Source organism: Podarcis liolepis, assembly GCF_965112155.1.
Source record: "Podarcis liolepis genome assembly, chromosome: 17".
NCBI lineage: Eukaryota > Metazoa > Chordata > Lepidosauria > Squamata > Lacertidae > Podarcis > Podarcis liolepis.
In genome coordinates, this window is record NC_139571.1 from 43,250,829 (window position 1) to 43,270,722 (window position 19,894).

Below are 19,894 nucleotides of genomic sequence, written 5' to 3' on the forward strand. Positions count from 1 at the left end.
GGAGACATAGTTGTGTTAGGCAGTCCAGACTCCATCCTGCACCCATGATGACAGAGGCGCATCTGAAGCTGGTTTGGATCTGCAGCTTGAGACAGCAAAAGCCCATCAAATCTCAGATGGCAGAGAAAGCCTAACCTTTCATTATACTGTACTGCTGGCGGCTCCTAAGATTCCCTCCCAGGCCAAAGCCAGCGCCCATTTGCACAAAGAATTAATAATAATAATAATAATTTTTATTTATACCCCGCCCTCCCCAGCCAAGGCATGCAAACTGGCAGCACTTTCAAATGCTGTTTGCACCCGATCCCTTCATCCTCCGGCCGGTTTCCCAACATACGATGTTGGACTAAAATAATAATTATTTCTTATTTATACCCCGTTTGTGCTGCTTCGCATTCTAGGCCTCGTGGGCGAAGCCCATTTCCCGGACCCAGAGAGTCTTCTCTCAACGCCCGCTTTTTCCTCACACCTGGGTCCCCAGATGGTGTTGGACTACAACTCCCATCATGCCTAGCTACCGGGGCTAGCGGCGGGGGATGACGGGAGTTGTAGTCCAACATCATCTGGGGCCCCGAGTGTGAGGAAAAAGCGGGCGTAGCGCTGGGACTGGGTGACTTTCTGGGTCGGCGGTTCCGTGAAATGGGCTTAGCCCGCGAGGCAAGGAAGAGGAAGCGGCCCAAGCGCCTGCAGTCGGGGCGGCCCGTGGCCCGTGAGGCCAAACGCCGAGGTTTCCCGCCACTTCCTGACAGGAATTTTCTTTGGGAGTTGCTTAGGGAGACGCAAACGTTGCCCGTGAGGCCAAAGGCCGAGGTTTCCCGCCACTTCCTGACAGGAATTTGGCCGCCATGTGTCAGGCTGAAGGGAAGCGAGGCGGAGCAGCCGCGGCCCCTTCCGGCCCCTTTGAATCCCCGCGCGGGAAAATGGCGGCGTTGCTGGCTTAGCCGAAGCCGGTGCGGGGGGGCGGGAAGATGGCGGCGTCCTCGTCTTCCCCTTCGCCCCGCCGAGCGGCTCTGAGCGGCGTCGTGCTGAGCCCCCCGCCCGGCCTGGGCTGCCCCAATCTCTCCCCTCCAGGTAAAGCTTGGAAGTGGCTCCTGGGCGCCGCCTTGGCGACTCAGCTGCCATTATTTGAGGGGGCGATATTTCACCCTGAGCGTAGCCAGGATTTTTTTTTGGTGGGGGGGTAGGCCTTTTGTTAGGCGGGGCAGAACCTCCGTTTCCTATGTATTTTTATTTATTTAGGGGGGCAGCTACCCTCGCCTTCCCCTTGGATTTAACCATTGCTGTGGGGTTTCTTCCCTAACCCCACACCTTAAATGAACGCCGAGCGGTTCCCCAAGCCATAGTGTTCTTGAGCTGTGGCAGTTGAGAGGGACCCCAAAGGGTCATCCAGCCCAACCCGCTGCAGGGCAGGAATGGCGACTCAAGAAGCCCTGGCAAGGTGGCCACCCAAGCTCTGCTTCAAAACCTCCAAGGAAGGAGAGCCCCCCACCTGGCCACACTCTTTTTTACCCTACCCAGCGTCAGATTTTTTTAAAATAAATGTTTATTGGATTTTCACAAATTATAAGAACACACACAATACACAAAACAAACATACACACACAAAAACAAACATGTATGATTTCGAATCCTCCTTTTCTTAAATCTTACTTCACCGACTTCCCCATACCTCCCCTTTCTGTATCCCAGTTCCCAAATTTTTATTTCAGCAAATCCTCCCCCTTAATTGCGTCAGATTTTTGTTTGGGGGGGGGGAGCAGCTAGCTTTCTCACCCAGGGCGCTGAATCGAGGGGGCACACCATGGAAAAGATCCAATTGGGGGTGTCAAATTTTGGCCTTGCTCATGGCACCCTATTACGGATAATCAATTTCCACCCCTGGCCCCACACTTTCCCAGTCCGTGTCCAAGCACTGGTTTTTTGGGGGGGTTTTTGGCCTGCCGCTTTCCCGGGGGAGCCTGTTCTTTAATGCTGAATTGGAACAAATGGCAATTCGCGTTTTCCGCAGTAAAGAGTGGGTTTCCGTGAGGAAAGCGCTGGGGGGGGGGGAGTGCTTGGACATAAAGCTTTCAAGAATGGGCCTGTGCCTAGAAATGAAACACTACACAAAAGGAAGTCTGGATGAGCCCGGAGTCCTTTCCACTGTGAAACAGCTCCCTGAAGTTCTTCCCCATGTTTAGTTGAAATCTCCTTTCTTACAATTTGAATCCATTGCTTCAGGTCTTACCCTCTGGAACAGGGGAAAAAAAGCTTGCTCCATCTTCCATATGACAGCCCTTTAGATATTTGAAGATGGCTATCCCCATGATGGGGTGGGCTCCCGTTGCTCGGTCCATGCTCCTGCCAACCTAGCAGTTCGAAAGCATGTCAAAGTGCAAGTAGATAAATAGGTACCACTCCGGCGGGAAGGTAAACGCCGTTTCCGTGAGCTGCTCTGGTTCGCCAGAAGCGACTTAGTCATGCTGGCCACATGACCCGGAAGCTGTATGCCGGCTCCCTCAGCCAGTAAAGCGAGATGAGCGCCACAACCCCGGAGTCGGCCACGACTGGACCTAATGGTCAGGGGTCCCTTTACCCTTTTTATCATATCTCTCATGTACACATTTGGGTGTTCATAGAAATATCACAGGTATATATTATCATCAAGGGCTGTTGGGCTCATTTATTACACTGTTTCTCTGTACAGTGGTACCTCGGGTTACATACGCTTCAGGTTACAGACTCTGCTAACCCAGAAATATTACCTCGGGTTCAGAACTTTGCTTCAGGATGAGAACAGAAATCATGCAACGGCGACGCAACGGCAGCAGGAGGCCCCATTAGCTAAAGTGGTGCTTCAGGTTAAGAAAAGTTTCAGGTTGAGAACAGACCTCTGGAACGAATTAAGTACTTAACCCGAGGTACCACTGTACTGTAGTTGTGTGTTTGCACATTCGTCTGAGAACTAAGGATAACACTGCACATCTAACAAATTGCAAGACAGTTTATGTCACAACTAAGCTGCTTCCACAAGACTCTTTGATATGTGTGAACCATGTAAATGTCCAGACCTCCACCCTGAGGAAAAAAATCCTAATCTGATGCTGGATTTTCACCCCAGGACAAGGTCAGCATGTGGGTGTTCCTGATGAGCAAGCTGACAAACTGCTGCTAGCAAACTGGGGGCTCCCCCAAGCGGTCCTGGATAAATACCATGCTTTGGGAGTGGTTCGTATGTTCCAGTGGCAAGCCGAGTGCCTGATGGTTGGACAAGTTCTGGAGGGGGAAAACTTGGTTTACTCAGGTATGCTAGTAGTTGATGTTCATTCAGCAAATCTCAGTGCTGCAAGTAGCTGATGTAGAATTTCCCTGTTTGACTGTGTCTGTGGTGAGTAAATACCTCTTTCCATTTTGACAGTGCGATTAACTTGTGAGTTTAACAGAGGACTCTCCTTAATACGTAAATACCAAAGAATTTCTGATTTGCCTTATGTGTATTTTGATTAGATCTAAAAACTGATTCTAATAACTGCTAGCTGCATATTTTTAAAGGGTGAATTGCCATTGCTTCTTTCTCTTGGTACCTTTTGATGCTACTTGAGAACATTTTTCTGAAGCTGTCATCATTGTTTCTCATTTGATAGCTAAAAAGAGAAAGAATGTGACTTGTACATGTCCTAGTAGTAATAAAAGCATATCCATGCTAAGTGCTCTTGTGGTAGCACTAAACATAAAATATGTAAGGAATTTTCAGTAGTGCACAGTTCTGTAGGACAGGATCAGCGATCCACAAACTTTGCCTGCCCTTTACAGCCAGCCCAACTTGTGCTCGCCTGCTCTTGTCTTGTCCTTGACTTTCTGCTCCACCTCCGTGTGAGGTTATGAGCAATGCCTTGTTTCTTTTTCAAGCTCCAAGTTTAATTGGGAAGGAAGGTGGGGATCTTCCCTGTGATTCCAGGTTGGAATTTGTTTCTAGATGTTGAATGTCTTCCTTTCAATGACTTTCAGCTCCTACAAGTGCAGGGAAAACTCTAGTTGCTGAATTACTTATACTGAAGAGAGTGCTGGAATCTCGCAAAAAAGCTTTGTTCATTTTACCCTTTATCTCTGTGGCCAAAGAAAAGAAATATTACCTGCAAGTAAGTAGAAGATATTTAAAGTAGGGTATTAGATCAGAAGTCATATGCTGAAAAGAAAAGCAGGCACATTTTTGACAGAATTTTGGGGAAGAATGGTCATCTTATTTGAGTGGAGGTAGCCAGAACTGTGCACAGCATTCCAAACGAGGTTGCATCATAGATTTGTGTAAAGGTATTATGACATTGACAGTTTTATTTTCAGTCCCTTTCCCAGTGATTCCAAGTATGGGATTTGCCTTTTTCGCAGCTGCTGCACACAGGGCTTTCTTCCTTGAGCTAGCCACTATGACCCCGAGGTCTCATTTTTCATCAGGCTTGAATATAAAAAGAGCCTGGAGGATCAGCTAAATGGCCCACCTAGTCAAGTGTCCTGTTCTCACAGTGGTCAATCAGATACCTGTCCTAGGTGAGGGATTGTCTAGTGATGAGTTGGTTTCAAAATACAATGTGGGGTTGACTGCTTTACACAGCGCACGCCAAAATTCTAAACATGTGAAAATATGTACATTGTCTCTTTGGCAAATAGGCAGTGTTCCAAGACGTAGGTGTGCAAGTGGAGGGCTACATAGGGAGTATTTCCCCTGCTGTCCGTTTCTCTGCCCTGGATGTTGCTGTCTGCACTATTGAGAGAGCTAATGGTCTGATCAACAGACTCATAGAGGAGAAAATACTGGACTCACTGGGTAAGCTGTAACAGCCTTTGTCATTATCAAGAAACAGTGAAAAAAGTGGTCTCCCAGTTGGACATATCAGTCTCCTTCTTTTTGCACAATATATACCGTATATATTTTCTGTGCATAAGACGCTCCCATGTATAAGACAATCCCTATTTTTTAAAACATAAAATTAAGAAATCGGGCCAGAGCCAGACCCTGATCCCGAACCGCCAGACCCCGAACCTGAACCCAAACCCAGGCTGCCCACACTAGAGTTCGAACCTGAGCCCAGGCCTCCCACAACAGCCCAAACTCAAACTTGAACCCCTGGCATTAACCATTCGTGTATAAGACGGCCCCCAATTTTTGACTAAAATTTTAAAGCAAGAAACATTGTCTTATACATGGGGAAATACGGTATATAATTTCTATAGCATCTTGGTCTGCATTCCACTGGCTTGATTTGAAAAATTGTAGGTATATCTACAGATATTTGTCAGTTCATTCAATAGCAATCTTAAGTCAGAGTGCTATTGTTAGTAAATTTCCTGATGTTTATATCTAAACCAGCATTTTTAAAGAAACATGTCTGAACTGTTTTGAAAGTAAATAATTTTTTTAAAGGAAGAACTCATAATTAAATTTGATATTTGTGCTAGTTTTAAGGTTTCTGAGTCACCTTGGGTGCCCTTTGTTGGAGTAAAAGCGACTCTTAAATGCTTTTATAAATCAATAAAATAGTATGGGAGCTTAAAATTTAGAGGGTTCATTTAACTATTTGGCTGGATGGCATCCTTTCTAAGTGTCGTTATGATATTTGCATCCATCCATTTATTAGGAATAGACTCTGTTTCTCTACAGTATGAAAACAGCTCAGCTAACTGCCCTTTTAAATGCTTCCTAAAATTCAATAGTACTGGGATTTGCACTTTATTCAAATTTATTCAAGTTTAAAAAATGCAATAAAGTATCTTATTGCTTTTTTCTTTTGTTATGTTCTGCAGCAGCCTAGAATGTGCTTTGGTGAAGGGTGGTATAGAAATTTAAAATAACAATAGGTAAATTGATATCTGTAGCCTCTCCCTTTCTGTTCCATAGGAATAGTAGTTGTAGATGAGCTGCACATGCTGGGGGATCCTCAGAGAGGGTATCTGCTAGAACTCCTGCTGACAAAGGTTCAGTTTTTGACCAGAAAAATGAAGAACAAGTGAGTAGACTAGAAAGTCTTTGTTTTTTAAGATCTCAAAAATCTAGTTTCCTGTGAGACGATTTTCCAATGGAATAACTGTTAAGAATTCGGCTTTCTTTTCTTTTTTCTTGTAGACAATCAAACATGCCTGGACCACTCTCAAATGGAATACAAATTGTAGGCATGAGCGCTACCCTTCCTAACTTGGGTCTTCTGGCCTCCTGGCTAAATGCAAAGCTATACCACACAGATTTCCGACCAGTGCCCCTTGTAGAGCAAGTGAAAATTGGCAGCCAAATTTATGACTCCTCCATTAAAGTTGTGAGAGAAATCCAGTCTGTGCTGCATATAAAGGTAACTAGATATTGCTAAGGATATGTCTTACTTAATTTAATGCTGCTTGGCTGCCAAAATTTAAAATGAAACCCTTAAGTGTATAATAGGTGTGTAATGTGTCAAAGCATGTTGTATCACATGGTAGGTAGATGGGCAATCTTTTCCTATCTCCAGGTTTTGACCAATAATTATCAAGTTCTGGACTTCTGTCTAATGGTACAATCCAAAAGCATGTGTTCAGTTCACCTTACCTCACAGTAGGCATGTTTAGGATTATAACAGACCTGTGTTGCACAGTTGCAGGGCAAGCAAACAAAAATGGTGGAATGTAACATCATGCTCTTCAGCTTGCCAGACAGAAACAGCTTGCCAGTCTCCCCTCTCCTCCCCTTCATGTGCTGTTCTGGGGGTTCTTCTGACCTCTCCCAGAGCCAATTTCAAGGGGGTAGGCTGAAGACAAGGGGGGAAGCCTTGCTGTGCAAGCACAAATTCTTAAGTGGGACTTCTGATGGCCCTGGTTAGGTGAATCTTGCCCCAAAGTCCCCCCCCCCCCATCACACCTCATGATGGTTGACTTGGGTACTTGTTTAGAACAGGACATAATTTTCAATCCTGGCCATATAGAGCTGAGCTTTTGAGTTTCTGAATTGAAGAAGGAATTGGGAAAAGGCTTCAAGTGCATTACCTCCATAGTGATATATGAAATTTGCTTGTTAAAAAAATGTTTCTATTTAGAATGATGAGGACCATGTGGTGACTCTGTGTTATGAGACTGTTCAGAATGGCCATTCTGTCCTTATTTTTTGCCCATCTAAGAACTGGTGTGAGAAATTGTCAGACATCATTGCCCGGGAATTCTACAATCTCCAGCACAAGTGTAAGTCAAAATTAAGGGGCTGAGGAAGGGCTGGGGCTTGAAGAGTACACACAACATGACAATATGCTTTCCCTCCTATGTAAAGACCTTCAAAAGATGTCCACCCTTTCACCAGTAGCCCTGGACACAGAAGGGATAGAGGAGTTGATAGGTCAGCTAAAGCATTCGCCTTCTGGTTTGGACTCCGTGCTTCAGAGGACTATAAAATGGGGTGTAGCTTTTCACCATGCAGGTATGCCTTTGGGGTGTGTTCATCTGGTATTATTTTATCTGTCTACATCAGTCTGAGTGTGTAAGTGTGTGGCCTCCCATGACTTTTCTGACTGGTAGGCACATGCATGTCCATGCTTCATGTCTGTAGCTTTAAGTGAAATAGCCATTATGAATCAAACACTACAGAGCACTACCCAAAGAGTGGTTACTAATGATTCCTCATCATCCTGGAAAAAAGGGACAAGTGGAGTGCCACAGGATTCTGTCCTGGGTCCACTGTTATTCAACATCTTTCTAAATGACTCGGCTGAAGGAATTGAGGGGATGCTTATCAAATTTGCAGATGACACCAAACTGGGAGGGGTAGCTAATACTGTAAGAGACAGAATCGGGATTCAAGATGATCTTAAGATGATTGGAGAACTGGGCCAAAAATAACAAAATGAATTTCAACAGAGAACATGTAAGGTTCTACACTTAGGCAGGAAGAACCAACTGCACAAATATAAGATGGGGGGCTTGCAAGTAGTACATGTGAAAAGGATCTGTGGGTCTTAGTAGACCACAAGCTTAACATGAGTCAACAGTGTGATTCATCAGCAAAAAGGTCTAATGTTATTCTAGGCTACATCAACAGAAGTATAGTGTCCAGATCAAGGGAAGTAATAGAGTCCTACTCTATTCAGCCTTGGTCAGAAACACACCAGGTGTACTGTGTCCAGGTCTGGGCACCACAATTTAAGAAGGATATAGGCAAACCTGAAAGCGCTCAACCTGAAGCAACTTCAACCCGAGGTATGACTGTATATGTATACAAGTGGAATTACTTTAATGCTATAAAACAATATTTGGATTTGAACTTTATTCCAAAATCTTGATTTCCCAAGATTAAATTGCCTCAATAACTATCTGCCACCATTGGTTAATATGTCAGTATTTAATAGTGTATATTAATCTTAGGTCTTACATTTGATGAACGAGACATCATTGAAACCGCTTTTCGTCAAGGAGTGCTTCGAGTCCTAGTAGCAACCTCTACACTTTCTTCTGGGGTGAATCTGCCTGCGCGCCGGGTAATCATCCGAACTCCTGTGTTTGGAGGCAGATCATTGGATGTCTTGACATACAAACAGATGGCTGGGAGAGCTGGGAGGAAGGGAGTAGACACCATAGGTAAGTGCAGTTGTTCTAGCTGTGACTAACAATAGTTCCTTGACTGTTTAAAGACCAGCAAAATTATTGTGGCCTAGGCTTTCTTGGGCTAATGCCCACTTGATTAGGGGCATCCAGAAAGTGGACCAGAAAGTTGCTATAGGTTTTAGAGTGGGCAGTTTTCCATATAGTAGGCCAAAAAGCTAGGAAAATGAGTGAGAGAACAGGTGTAACATACGGTAGTTCCATATTAAGAAGAGGCAGTCCCCATGCAATCCAGGTTCAAAGAAAATAAATAGGTGCAAGCCATAGAGGTTAATTGCATGTTTTGATCTAAAATGCAGTTTTCATCAGAGAAGATCTACAGTGTAGAACATTCCTAACATTGTAATTAGCATGGTTAATGCTAATTCATGCTAAATGGCAGAGTGAAGGCCAACCTGACCCCATCCATTGGCCAGTGAAGAAGCAGCTGCTTGCTTTCAGTGCTTGTTTCCCTTTTCTCTCCCTTCTTATCTTTTAATATGTGTACAGTTCTTAGGGGGGAAAATATGTGCTCTATAAGTGTTAAGCACAGAAAAAGGCACCAAAAAACGAGGGTGTGTCTGTGTGTGACCCAGATACCCGTAAAGGTTGGGAGGAAGAGGCCTGGCCCCTCTACCTGCCACTGCTGTCAGATGATACGATGCAATAAAAGAGAGAAACTGACACTTTGGTTGTTCAGTTCGTGGCGTGCTTGAGAATGTTTGGGTTTGGTGAAATGATAGTTGGTCAGTTGGTTGAATAGCTGACAATATTTGCCCAGCCTCCAAGCCCTGATCTTGTGCACAGCTGTATGCAGAGGAAGAGGAACTCAAGATCCAGTCAGAATCAATGTGTGCTCTGTTCTTGCTTATAGGAAAGGGGACAGATTGTACCCAGCCAATGGTCCCTAGTGATATATCTGCAAAGATTTTGCCATTCCCCCATCTGCTTTGCCATTTGAATCACTGATGTGTGCCCTCTATAGTGAATGATTTTTCTGTAAGAAGAAAGTAAGCAGGCTATAGTCAGCGCAGAAGAACAAAATATGTACCTTTGTTCCTAACCCTGGCGATCCCTGCTTTCAGTTTAAATGTTCTTGAGCCACTTGACCTACCTGTTCTTGGTTCTAACGAACATTGATTTGATTACTAATGAAACTGCTTATTAATTAAAATGACTCTTGTATGCACTGGTTATTAAATAATGCATTTTCCCTCTCTTGGTTGAAATTGGTGTGTTTTGGTAGGCGAGAGCATTCTGGTGTGCAAGACCACAGAGAAATCCAAAGGCATTGCTCTGCTCCAGGGCTGTCTCAAGCCAGTGCGGAGCTGCTTGCTGAGCCAAGAGGGAGAAGACATTACTTCAAGTATGATACGGGCAATCCTGGAGGTATGTAACGCTCATGCTAAGGCAATAAAACTTTGCTCCCAAGGCATATATCAATATTTATTACCTGCAGGCTTTTGGGTTGTAGTCGTTTGAGGGGTGAATGCATCTGTAGAAATACTTCATTTTTTAATATCCAATTCAACATTAAGTTCAGCCTGCTCCACCTATGCAGCTAGGTGAAGGAGCTGCCAGGTGTATTTAAGGAAATGGATCCTGTGAGTCCTTCACTCTTAGATCTAATTTCTGTGATCCTTCACACTCAAAGTAGGCTGGGGGCTGTGTTGCTTCAATCAAGCATACATGGCAGCATATAATTGGGTGAACAGAGGTTTATTTCCTTTGTTTATCTGTCAAGTTTATATCCTGCCTTTCCACTGAATTAGGCTTAAGATAGCAATAGCAATAATGCAAATTCAGTAAAATATAATTAAGCATAAAATACAAAGTAAAAAAGCAGGCAAAACTTCTAGGAAACAAGCAGGTAAAACTAATCACAACATATTTACAATTCGGCATGTTGTATTTGCCTGCCCATGAGAAGGTTGTCAGAGCTGGGGGCAGAATTCACCCCTGGGTCAACTGACTTGAAGAAACATAGTTTTCACTGGGAAGTGTTTGGGGACAAGCTGTCCCTCTACAATAGGGGACGGCTACCCTTAAACCAGAATGAAACCAGGCTGCGGTTGCTCAGCATCAAAAAGGTGGCGGATGCAGCTTTTAAACTCATTTGGAGGGTGAGGAGCAGTTAAGTCGGCAGTAACTGAGGAGCATTAATTTTGGAGGTGAGGATGAAAATGATTTTGACTGCCCAAATGGGGTTGGGGTGGAAGAAATAGGGAACGGACATGATAACCAGTCGAAGGAGCCAAATGGCTGTATGGGGAAATGCACATGTCAGACAGAAACATTTGGAAAGGAGCAACGTGTTTAGGTGTTTATATGATAATTTTAGAAGCCTCTGAGCAAAGATGAGTGAATTGGAATACTTGATTTTAAAGGAAAACCTATATTAAAAGGTAAAGGGACCCCTGATGGTTAGGTCCAGTTGCAGACAACTCTGGGGTTGTGGCGCTCATCTTGCCTTATTGGCCGAGGGAGCCGGTGTACAGCTTCTGGGTCATGTGGCCATCATGACTAAGCCGCTTCTGGCGAACCAGAGCAGCGCACAGAAACGCCATTTACCTTCCTGCTGGAGCGGTACCTATTTATCTACATGCACTTTGACGTGCTTTTGAACTGCTAGGTTGGCAGGAGCTGGGACCAAGCAACGGGAGCTCATCCTGTCACGGGGATTCGAACCGCGACCTTCTGATCAGCAAGCCCTAGGCTCTGTGGTTTAGACCAGTGTTTCCCAACCGGTGTTCCGCGGCACACTACTGTGCCGTGAGACATTGGCTGGTGTGCCGTGGGAGGGAGGCGGGCGAGTCGGGCGGTGAGAGGCGGCGGCGGCGAGGATCCGCGTCGAGCCGGGGGCGGCTCCGCGGTGGTGGTGCCGAGCGGTGGGGCAGCGCGTGCAAAAGGGAGGAGCGCGAGACAGCGGAGGAGGAGGAGGCCGGCATGTCCGGGCAGCAGCAGCAACAACAGCAGCAGCAACTCCCGGCGACGGCTCCTCAAGCCCCGCCTCCGCCCGCTATCGCCGCCACCACCACAACAGCCGCCGCCGCCTCAGTTGCCGCCGTCCCTCAGTCCCTCGCTCTGCTGCCTCCTCCCACCCCCAAAGCTTGGAGGTTCCCCGGCAAGGGGGAGGGAAAAAACTTTCACTTTCGTGCGTCCCTCCCGGCGTGACGCTGCACGCTGACGTCACGGGGCGGGGCTTTAATGGTGGTGTGCCGCGAGATTTTTTTCAGTAAACAGGTGTGCCGTTGCCCAAAAAAGTTTGGGAAACACTGGTTTAGACCACAGCACCACCTGCGTCCCTGCTAAACCTGTATTGGGCATAACATAAATCTGATGGAATGGAGGAGAACCAGTGGGATGAAATCCTCTCTAGATCCAAAGTATGGGAAGGATAGGGAAGGGTGTCCTGGGAGCAGTATCACTGTATATCCATTTACCGAAGGGTGACAGTGTGGCATATCTTCAGACTCTGAAGCAGCGTGATCAAAATATATAAAACTGCTGAAAAGCATCATGCATCAAAAATGGCAAGGTTATGCCATAATTTAATTTTATTACTGCATTTATATGCTGCCTCTCCACCAAGACAAAGAAGCGATGCAAAGTATTCTCAGGTCAACTTTAGGAGCTGAAGACCATCTGCTCCCTGGCCTGAGTTTCTTCTCTGATACTCTTCCCCGATGTGGGGCTCAAACCCAGATGCTGAGATTAAGAGTCTAATGCTATACCATGCAATTGGTGTTCAGAGGTATACTACTCCTAAACACAGGATCTCTAGTTAACTAGAATGACGAATACTTGTTTGCTTGACCTTTCCTCCATATATATATATATATGTCTGATCCTCTCTTAAAGCCCTCTGAGCCCAGGCATCTTTATTGTATCCTTATTGTAGTGAATGATGTAAGCGCTGAAGACACTTTTTCTGTTACTATTCATTCTGGAGTGGTATGTAGTTGCAAAATTCTGGAAATCTATACATGCCTACGCAAATACCTCTGTGCCCAGGGGTATCCTTGTGAGAGACGGAGTGCCCTTGACATGCTCACTGAGAAATTTTAGAAGCGCAGTGTGTCCTTTCTGTCTAAAAGGCTCTCCTTTCAGATTTAATTGCTGTATTGTTTTAGCAAGTACTATATGCTGATTAAATTCTTATTCTGACAGATCATAGTAAATGGAGTAGCTAGCTCTCCAGAAGACATCCAGAGTTATGCTTCCTGTACACTCTTTGGTGCAAGTCTGAAAGACTTCCCGGACAATGGGACAGAGCAGGAGAGAAATTGCCATGGTTCTATAGATGCTTGTGTGAAGTGGCTGCTTAAGAATGAATTTATCCTGATTTCGGTGTCTGATACAGGCAAAGGTAAAATGCACATTTGCATTTGGATTGCATGTTAAAGCAAAAAATGAAACATGCAGATTAGGAGCAGCAAACATTTGTACCATTTATGTGCAACCTTGAGCATAGCTTCTCTAACCTGTTTTGATGCTGTCTCTATGCTCAGCTTCTTCCACAAATTGATTCAATCTTGTTCTTTAATTTCTGTGCCTCAGTCACCCTCCCACGCCCTTTTAAGCCCTAACAAATCTTCCCAATCGATGTTTTACAAAATAGGCTACAATTTGGAAACTGTGCCCTTTGTCCCGACCCTGGGGGCAGCAAAGAGTAAAGACTCAAAGGAAGTCAATTGTTTAGTAGCTTGTTCCATAAATTCAAGGCATTTTAATCATGCACTTGGTACCACCTGGATACCATGTAGCTGCAACATCAACCAAGATTGTAATTATTGCTCTGCAGTAGGTCTACCACCTACCAGAAAAGAGTCCCAAAGACAGTAAAGTCACTTTGATCTCCAAAGGGGCCGATATTGGTGCCATTAGAATAAATGGTCATGGTCTAGTCACAGTGGAATTGGAAGCTTTAGGAAGAAAAACACATACCCATGTGGTGCTTTAACTCTCTGCTTTAGTCACCGCCAAGTGATGCAGAAAAACTGAAAGAAATTTCAACTAATTATTTCACTGAATATGATGCTTCTGAGGACTTGATAACAATCAAGTGGGAGGTGATGAAAGCTGTGATGCATGGGATTTGCATCAAGGAACTGAGATAAAAAAGAGACAAGGGACAGAAACTTCGGAGCAGGAGAGAGATAAATTACTGACAAAATATAGTAAATGAGGCTTCAACAGGGTTTATAAGCAACTAGAAGAGAAAGGAATTGAAATTATTAGAAGCTAAGAGAATCATGGCTAAATTTTAATATACAAATAGGGCCTTTGGTGTCAAGTAGTCTAAGGGACGCGGGTGGTGCTGTGGGTTAAACCACAGAGCCTAGGGCTTGCCGATCAGAAGGTCGGCGGTTCGAATCCCTGCGACGGGGTGAGTGCCCATTGCTCAGTCCCTGCTCCTGCCAACCTATCAGTTCAAAAGCATGCCAAAAAGTGCAAGTAGATAAATAGGTACCGCTCCGGCGGGAAGGTAAACGGCGTTTCCGTGCGCTGCTCTGGTTCGCCAGAAGCGGCTTAGTCATGCTGGCCACATGACCCGGAAGCTGTACGCCGGCTCCCTTGGCCAATAAAGCAAGATGAGCGCCGCAACTCCAGAGTCGGCCACGACTGGACCTAATGGTCAGGGGTCCCTTTACCTTTACTTAGTCTAACATAATCTGTTAGGGCTTCTTCTTTGCTGTTTAGGGTGCAAGGCAACATTTCCCAGCGCCCACTCACAAAACTGGGACAGTTTTGAGACGTTTAAAACCCATGGAAGGTTGTTGTTGTTTTTTTATTCAGGGGAGCTCAGAGCCAAGAGACTATGCGGCCTTTCTGTAGCTCATCAGGCCGCACACCGTAGTTCAGGTTTTCTTTTCTTTTTTGCTGCGTAGAAAATTGCATAGAAGGAGCTATTACAACTCCAAGGGCATTTAGTCAGGTTTAATTTGAATCTCAGGGATTATCTTTTTTCCTTCCCACTTCCTCATCTGGTTTGCTGGATATGATTCATTTATTAATTTTACAGTGTTCAGTCCTTGGAATCCGTTTTAAAAGAATAGGCTAGCCAGCAATAGCAAAGGCTTTGCCGCCGACTTTATTCTGAGATCCAGTAAGAATATACACTAGAGATTTAGATGTGGTTGGGGTAAGGCAGCTTCATGTGGCTATGTGTAATACTATCAAATTATACTTCTTACATTCGTCTCAGTTCAGAAATGAATCTGTCATTGATCCTACCGTCTCAGGTTCCTAGTCTGCAAAGATATGAGAATTCCCTCCCCCCAGCCACTAAAAAAATTCAAGAAACAGGATAATTAAAGACAAATTCTTGAGGATTAGCTGTGTTAGTTCGTTGCAGCAGAGCCTCAAAGCATTTTGCAAATGAACTGTAAAACACTTGTACTTTCCTGCAGTGGCTCCCCATTTGCTCTTCCCAGGGAGTTCCCCCTGGCACCTTCATTATGCACCTTTAGTAAAAGGCAAATGACCCCTGATAGTTAAGTCCAGTCGCAGACGACTCTGGGGTTGCAGCACTAATCTCACTTTACAGGCCGAGGGAGCTGGTGTTAGTCCACAGACAGTTTTCCGGGACATGTGGCCAACATGACTCAGCTGCTTCTGGCGAAACCACAGCAGTGCACGGAAACACCATTTACCTTCCCGCTGGAGCGGTACCTATTTATCTACTTGCACTTTTGGGCATGCTTTCCAACTGCTAGGTTGGCAGAAGCTGGGATCGAGCAACGGGAGCTCACCCCGTCGCAGGGATTCAAACCGCCGAACTTCGGATCAGCAAGCCCAAGAGGCTCAGTGGTTTAGACCACAGTGCCACCCACGTCCTTATTTTACACCTTTAGCCAGGCGAAAACATTATCCTTCAACCAGGCCTTTGGTTGGCTAACATCCTAAATCCTTTTAAATGTGTTGGGTGGGGGGCGGGTTATTGGTATATTTTGTTTTTGTTCTTGTTTTAATTATGTATTTTGTGGTTTTATCTTGTATTTTTATGCTGTGAACCACCCTGAGATCTACAGACGAAGAGCAATATACAAATTTAATTAATAATAATAATAACAATAATAGATGTATCTTTTCTCTTGGCAGAAATATATTGCCCAACACATCTTGGCTCTGCTACCTTGTTTTCTTCCTTCTCACCCATAGCAGCACTAGAAATTTTTGCTGATCTCCAGAGAGCAATGAAGAGCTTTGTCTTAGAGAATGATCTGCACAGTCTTTATTTGGTATGATTTTGTTCAGACTTTTTCAGCTACTTGAGGTATACAGTCTGATATTCCAGCGGAGGGGGAATCCTTCCTGACACCAGTGGCTTATAATTTATGCCTTATCCCAGCAGATGAAGTTATGTCTTAAACATAATCAGAAGAAATTATATTTGCATCAGCCACTAGCCATAGCAATAAAATAAAATGTACTGAAGATAGAGGTAAAAACTTAACATTTTTGGGGTTAACATCTATAATCAAATAATAAATCTTACTCTGATTGGCCCTGCAAACATATTAAACTGCTGCTTTGAATTTTTAAAGTTTTCCCCCACTGCAGGTATACTTTTTCAGCTTGGTTAAAGCTAATCCCATACGCTCTTTTTTATCAATTCAAAGCTAAAGATACCCAGCTCCCTCAATTGCTCCAGTGCTACATCACACTGTTGATTCATGTTAAGCTTTCCCCACCTCTTTTGGTGGTGCGAAAATAGTATGTAAAGGAAGTAGGATTCAAAACCTGTTTCTTCTTGTTTTGGTTCTTGTTTTTTTAGGTCACCCCTGTTTATGAAGACTGGGCCAAAATAGACTGGTATCGATTCTTTTGCATGTGGGAGAAGTTGCCTGCCTCAATGAAAAGAGTTGCAGAGCTGGTTGGAATTGAAGAAAGCTTTTTGGCTTGCTCTGTGAAGGGCAAAATAATTACTAGAACAGAGAGGCAGCGTAGGCAAATGGCCATCCACAAAAGGTAATGGCTGAACAACTTACAATGTTACACTATGGTGTATATGACATCACAAAGTGATGGTGACATTATTGCAAAATACTCCACCTTTGCAACCGGCATTCAGCAGTTTTCTGCTCTAAGTATAATGTTGAAGTTACTGGATTTGCAAGTAGCGTGTGTTTAGAAACAAGTTTCTTCTAAAACATTTCCATGGAGCCTATCTGTAGTACAAAATAAAGGGAGTAATAACTTTTGAAACAGGCATTGTGATTGATAATACCCAACACACATTCATCTGATACGGAGCAGTTTTGAAGAATCTCTTGCAAATAAGCAATTTCCAGTGCTTGCAGGCAATTACTGTGCTCCTCATGCTGTCTGTGTTCTTTGCCAGGTTTGCATCTTCATTTAGCAGCGTGTGGTCATATAATCTAAGAGGGAATTCAAAATTGTGGGTGATACAAAGGCATCCCAGCCTGAAACTTAGGTTTCCCAGTATGCCATTTGAGTTTCCTCTTTCTGCTAGTAAGGCACACACAATCCATCTTCTTGTACCTTGGACAAGTGCCCTGCATGGATGTGCCTCTTCCCCATGGAACAGCTGTCTTATTTCAGAACTTTCAATTAGCTCCACTTACTTTTTACCACTCTCAACCAGCAGCACAATGGCAGGATCATCTCTAATTTTATGAATTACTTTTTCACTCGCACCCTCTTTTCAGTAGAACACATTGCATTATACACAGACACCCCCAGTTTCTCATTCAGGCTTTAAGTAGACCCAGGGCTCCTTAGCTTCACCAACTGCCTTAAGATGGTAGTCCTTTTGCCATAGAATCATAGAATCATAGAGTTGGAAGAGACCACAAGGGCCATCGAGTCCAACCCCCTGCCAAGCAGGAAACACCATCAGAGCATTCCCGACATATGGTTGTCAAGCCTCTGCTTAAAGACCTCCAAAGTAGGAGACTCCACCACACTCCTTGGCAGCAAATTCCACTGTCAAACAGCTCTTACTGTCAGGAAGTTCTTCCTAATGTTTAGGTGGAATCTTCTTTCTTGTAGTTTGGATCCATTGCTCTGTGTCCGCTTCTCTGGAGCAGCAGAAAACAACCTTTCTCCCTCCTCCATGTGACATCCTTTTATATATTTGAACATGGCTATCATATCACCCCTTAACCTCCTCTTCTCCAGGCTAAACATGCCCAGCTCCCTTAGCCGTTCCTCATAAGGCATCGTTTCCAGGCCTTTGACCATTTTGGTTGCCCTCCTGTGGACACGTTCCAGTTTGTCAGTGTCCTTCTTGAACTGTGGTGCCCAGAACTGGACACAGTACTCCAGGTGAGGTCTGACCAGAGCAGAATACAGTGGCACTATTACTTCCCTTGATCTAGATGCTATACTCCTATTGATGCAGCCCAGAATTGCATTGGCTTTTTTAGCTGCCGCGTCACACTGTTGGCTCATGTCAAGTTTGTGGTCAACCAAGACTCCTAGATCCTTTTCACATGTACTGCTCTCAAGCCAGGTGTCACCTATCTTGTATTTGTGCCTCTCATTTTTTTTGCCCAAGTGCAATACTTTACATTTCTCCCTGAGATCAGGTTAGTCTGACATGACTTATTTTTCAGAAATCCATGCTGACTATTGGTGATCACAGCATTCCTTTCTAGGTGCTCACAGACTGTTTGCCATATACAGTGGTACCTCAGGTTAAGTACTTAATTCGTTCTGGAGGTCCGTTCTTAACCTGAAACTGTTCTTAACCTGAAGCACCACTTTAGCTAATGGGGTTTCCCGCTGCTGCCGCGCCGCCGGAGCATGATTTCTGTTCTCATCCTGAAGCAAAGTTCTTAACCCGAGGTACTATTTCTGAGTCAGCAGAGTCTGTAACCTGAAGCGTATGTAACCTGAGGTACCACTGTATATAACATAAATGTGCCTGAGTTTGTGACAATCATAAGTTGCAAGGCAGTAATTACCATTGCAAACCCCTCTTGGTGTTCCCTTGCTTCCTTTCCTTGTGCCCCCAACTTCTTCTGCAGGAATGTTAGCTACCTTGCCAATTCCCCCCAGGCACCATCTGTTTCCAGAATTCCTGCCAAATCCTACCATCACCTTGACAACACTCACTGTTACAGGCCTAACATAACTGCAATCCAAGATATGGATCTAGCTGGCTGCAATTTCTGCAGGACACTTGTTAATCTGCAGGGCACATTTAAGTTGGTGTACCGCAACCCCTTCTAATTTTTGTTTGGACCAGACTGCAACATGGACAATTACAGATGGTCTTTTCTGATTGTTGCTGCTGTTCTAGTCATAAAGTGGCAATCGGGCCTCTGTGTGTAGCTTTCTGTAGCCTTTCTTCCAGCTGAGAGACCAGTACAGTACTACAGTACTGTTAAAGTTAAAAGAAAGTGAAGAATGCTTGCAGTTGGTGGAGGGCATTTGGGGTGGAATGGGAAAATCAGTCACACATCTCTTGAAGCAAGACTAGAACCCACTTAACAGAGGTTCAACAGAGATTGTCCTGCTTGGCACATACGTGTTTACTCAACTCCTGCTGTTAGGATGTTTGGATAGATTGTAGGGAGTTTATTCCTCAGATTCGTTTCTGCCACCTGCTTAGGGATATATGAAGCCTCTTCCACCTTCCTGCCCCATGATCTTTGATATCATTGCTTTAAGGAATTATTATGCCTCTGTGTCTTCACGTACATCATATGCTATCCGTGATTTAGTGGGATGCACATCCACATCCAAACGTGCATTTCTGTTTTAAACTCTCAGCTAGCTTGCACATCCAGCCCCTGCCCCCCCCCCCGGCCAATTTTCTTCCCAGTGGAAGGTAAGTTGAAGAAAGTCAGACAGAAAATGAATTTGGCATAAATGTTGACACCGGTAGAGATGCAACCTTCTCGATTACTGCATCTGCTTCTAATTTTTTCGTTTCTATGTTCTTACCATAAAGCAATATTCATGCCCCTTTTGCAGCACACCAACTTATCTTAATTTTTACTGATGTAGATTTTTTACAAGCCTGGCTCTCTTGGACTTGATAAATGAGGTTCCTATAAATGATGTTGCTAAGAAATACGGCAGCAATCGTGGACAACTTCAGTCTTTACAACAGTCTGCTGCTACTTATGCAGGTGAGGCAATACTGATACATAATTTTATAAGTAATAAATTATTATTATTATTATTATTATTATTATACAAATTGGTGTTTGCAGGAGACTCCTTTGGGAGGAATGGCAGGATAATAAATCCAGTAACCTTTGCTGTATCTTATACAATATATTTCAGTCTTCCAACGTGTGCAGATTTGGCCAATAACAGTGTGTGTGTGTGTGTGTGTGCGCGCGCGCAT

The 19,894-nt window shown here is 44.4% G+C and overlaps 1 protein-coding gene across 4 annotated transcripts in view; it reads left to right on the forward strand.

Annotated features, from left to right (window-relative positions):
* The first annotated feature begins 249 nt into the window (after nucleotides 1-249).
* POLQ (DNA polymerase theta) overlaps nucleotides 250-19,894 on the forward strand; it is a 40,037-nt gene continuing 20,392 nt past the window's right edge. For all 4 annotated transcript variants that reach the window (XR_014520543.1, XR_014520544.1, XM_083481614.1 and 1 more), the window contains exons 1-14: nucleotides 250-1,071; nucleotides 3,101-3,283; nucleotides 3,988-4,118; nucleotides 4,645-4,801; nucleotides 5,873-5,981; nucleotides 6,098-6,317; nucleotides 7,035-7,176; nucleotides 7,262-7,408; nucleotides 8,350-8,562; nucleotides 9,812-9,954; nucleotides 12,736-12,934; nucleotides 15,670-15,809; nucleotides 16,346-16,539; nucleotides 19,549-19,673. Coding sequence is in view for 2 of the 4 variants with exons in the window: in XM_083481614.1 (XP_083337740.1) it covers nucleotides 969-1,071; nucleotides 3,101-3,283; nucleotides 3,988-4,118; nucleotides 4,645-4,801; nucleotides 5,873-5,981; nucleotides 6,098-6,317; nucleotides 7,035-7,176; nucleotides 7,262-7,408; nucleotides 8,350-8,562; nucleotides 9,812-9,954; nucleotides 12,736-12,934; nucleotides 15,670-15,809; nucleotides 16,346-16,539; nucleotides 19,549-19,673 (2,206 nt within the window). In the remaining 2 variants the exon portion in view is untranslated. The remainder of the gene's footprint in view (nucleotides 1,072-3,100; nucleotides 3,284-3,987; nucleotides 4,119-4,644; nucleotides 4,802-5,872; nucleotides 5,982-6,097; nucleotides 6,318-7,034; nucleotides 7,177-7,261; nucleotides 7,409-8,349; nucleotides 8,563-9,811; nucleotides 9,955-12,735; nucleotides 12,935-15,669; nucleotides 15,810-16,345; nucleotides 16,540-19,548; nucleotides 19,674-19,894) is intronic.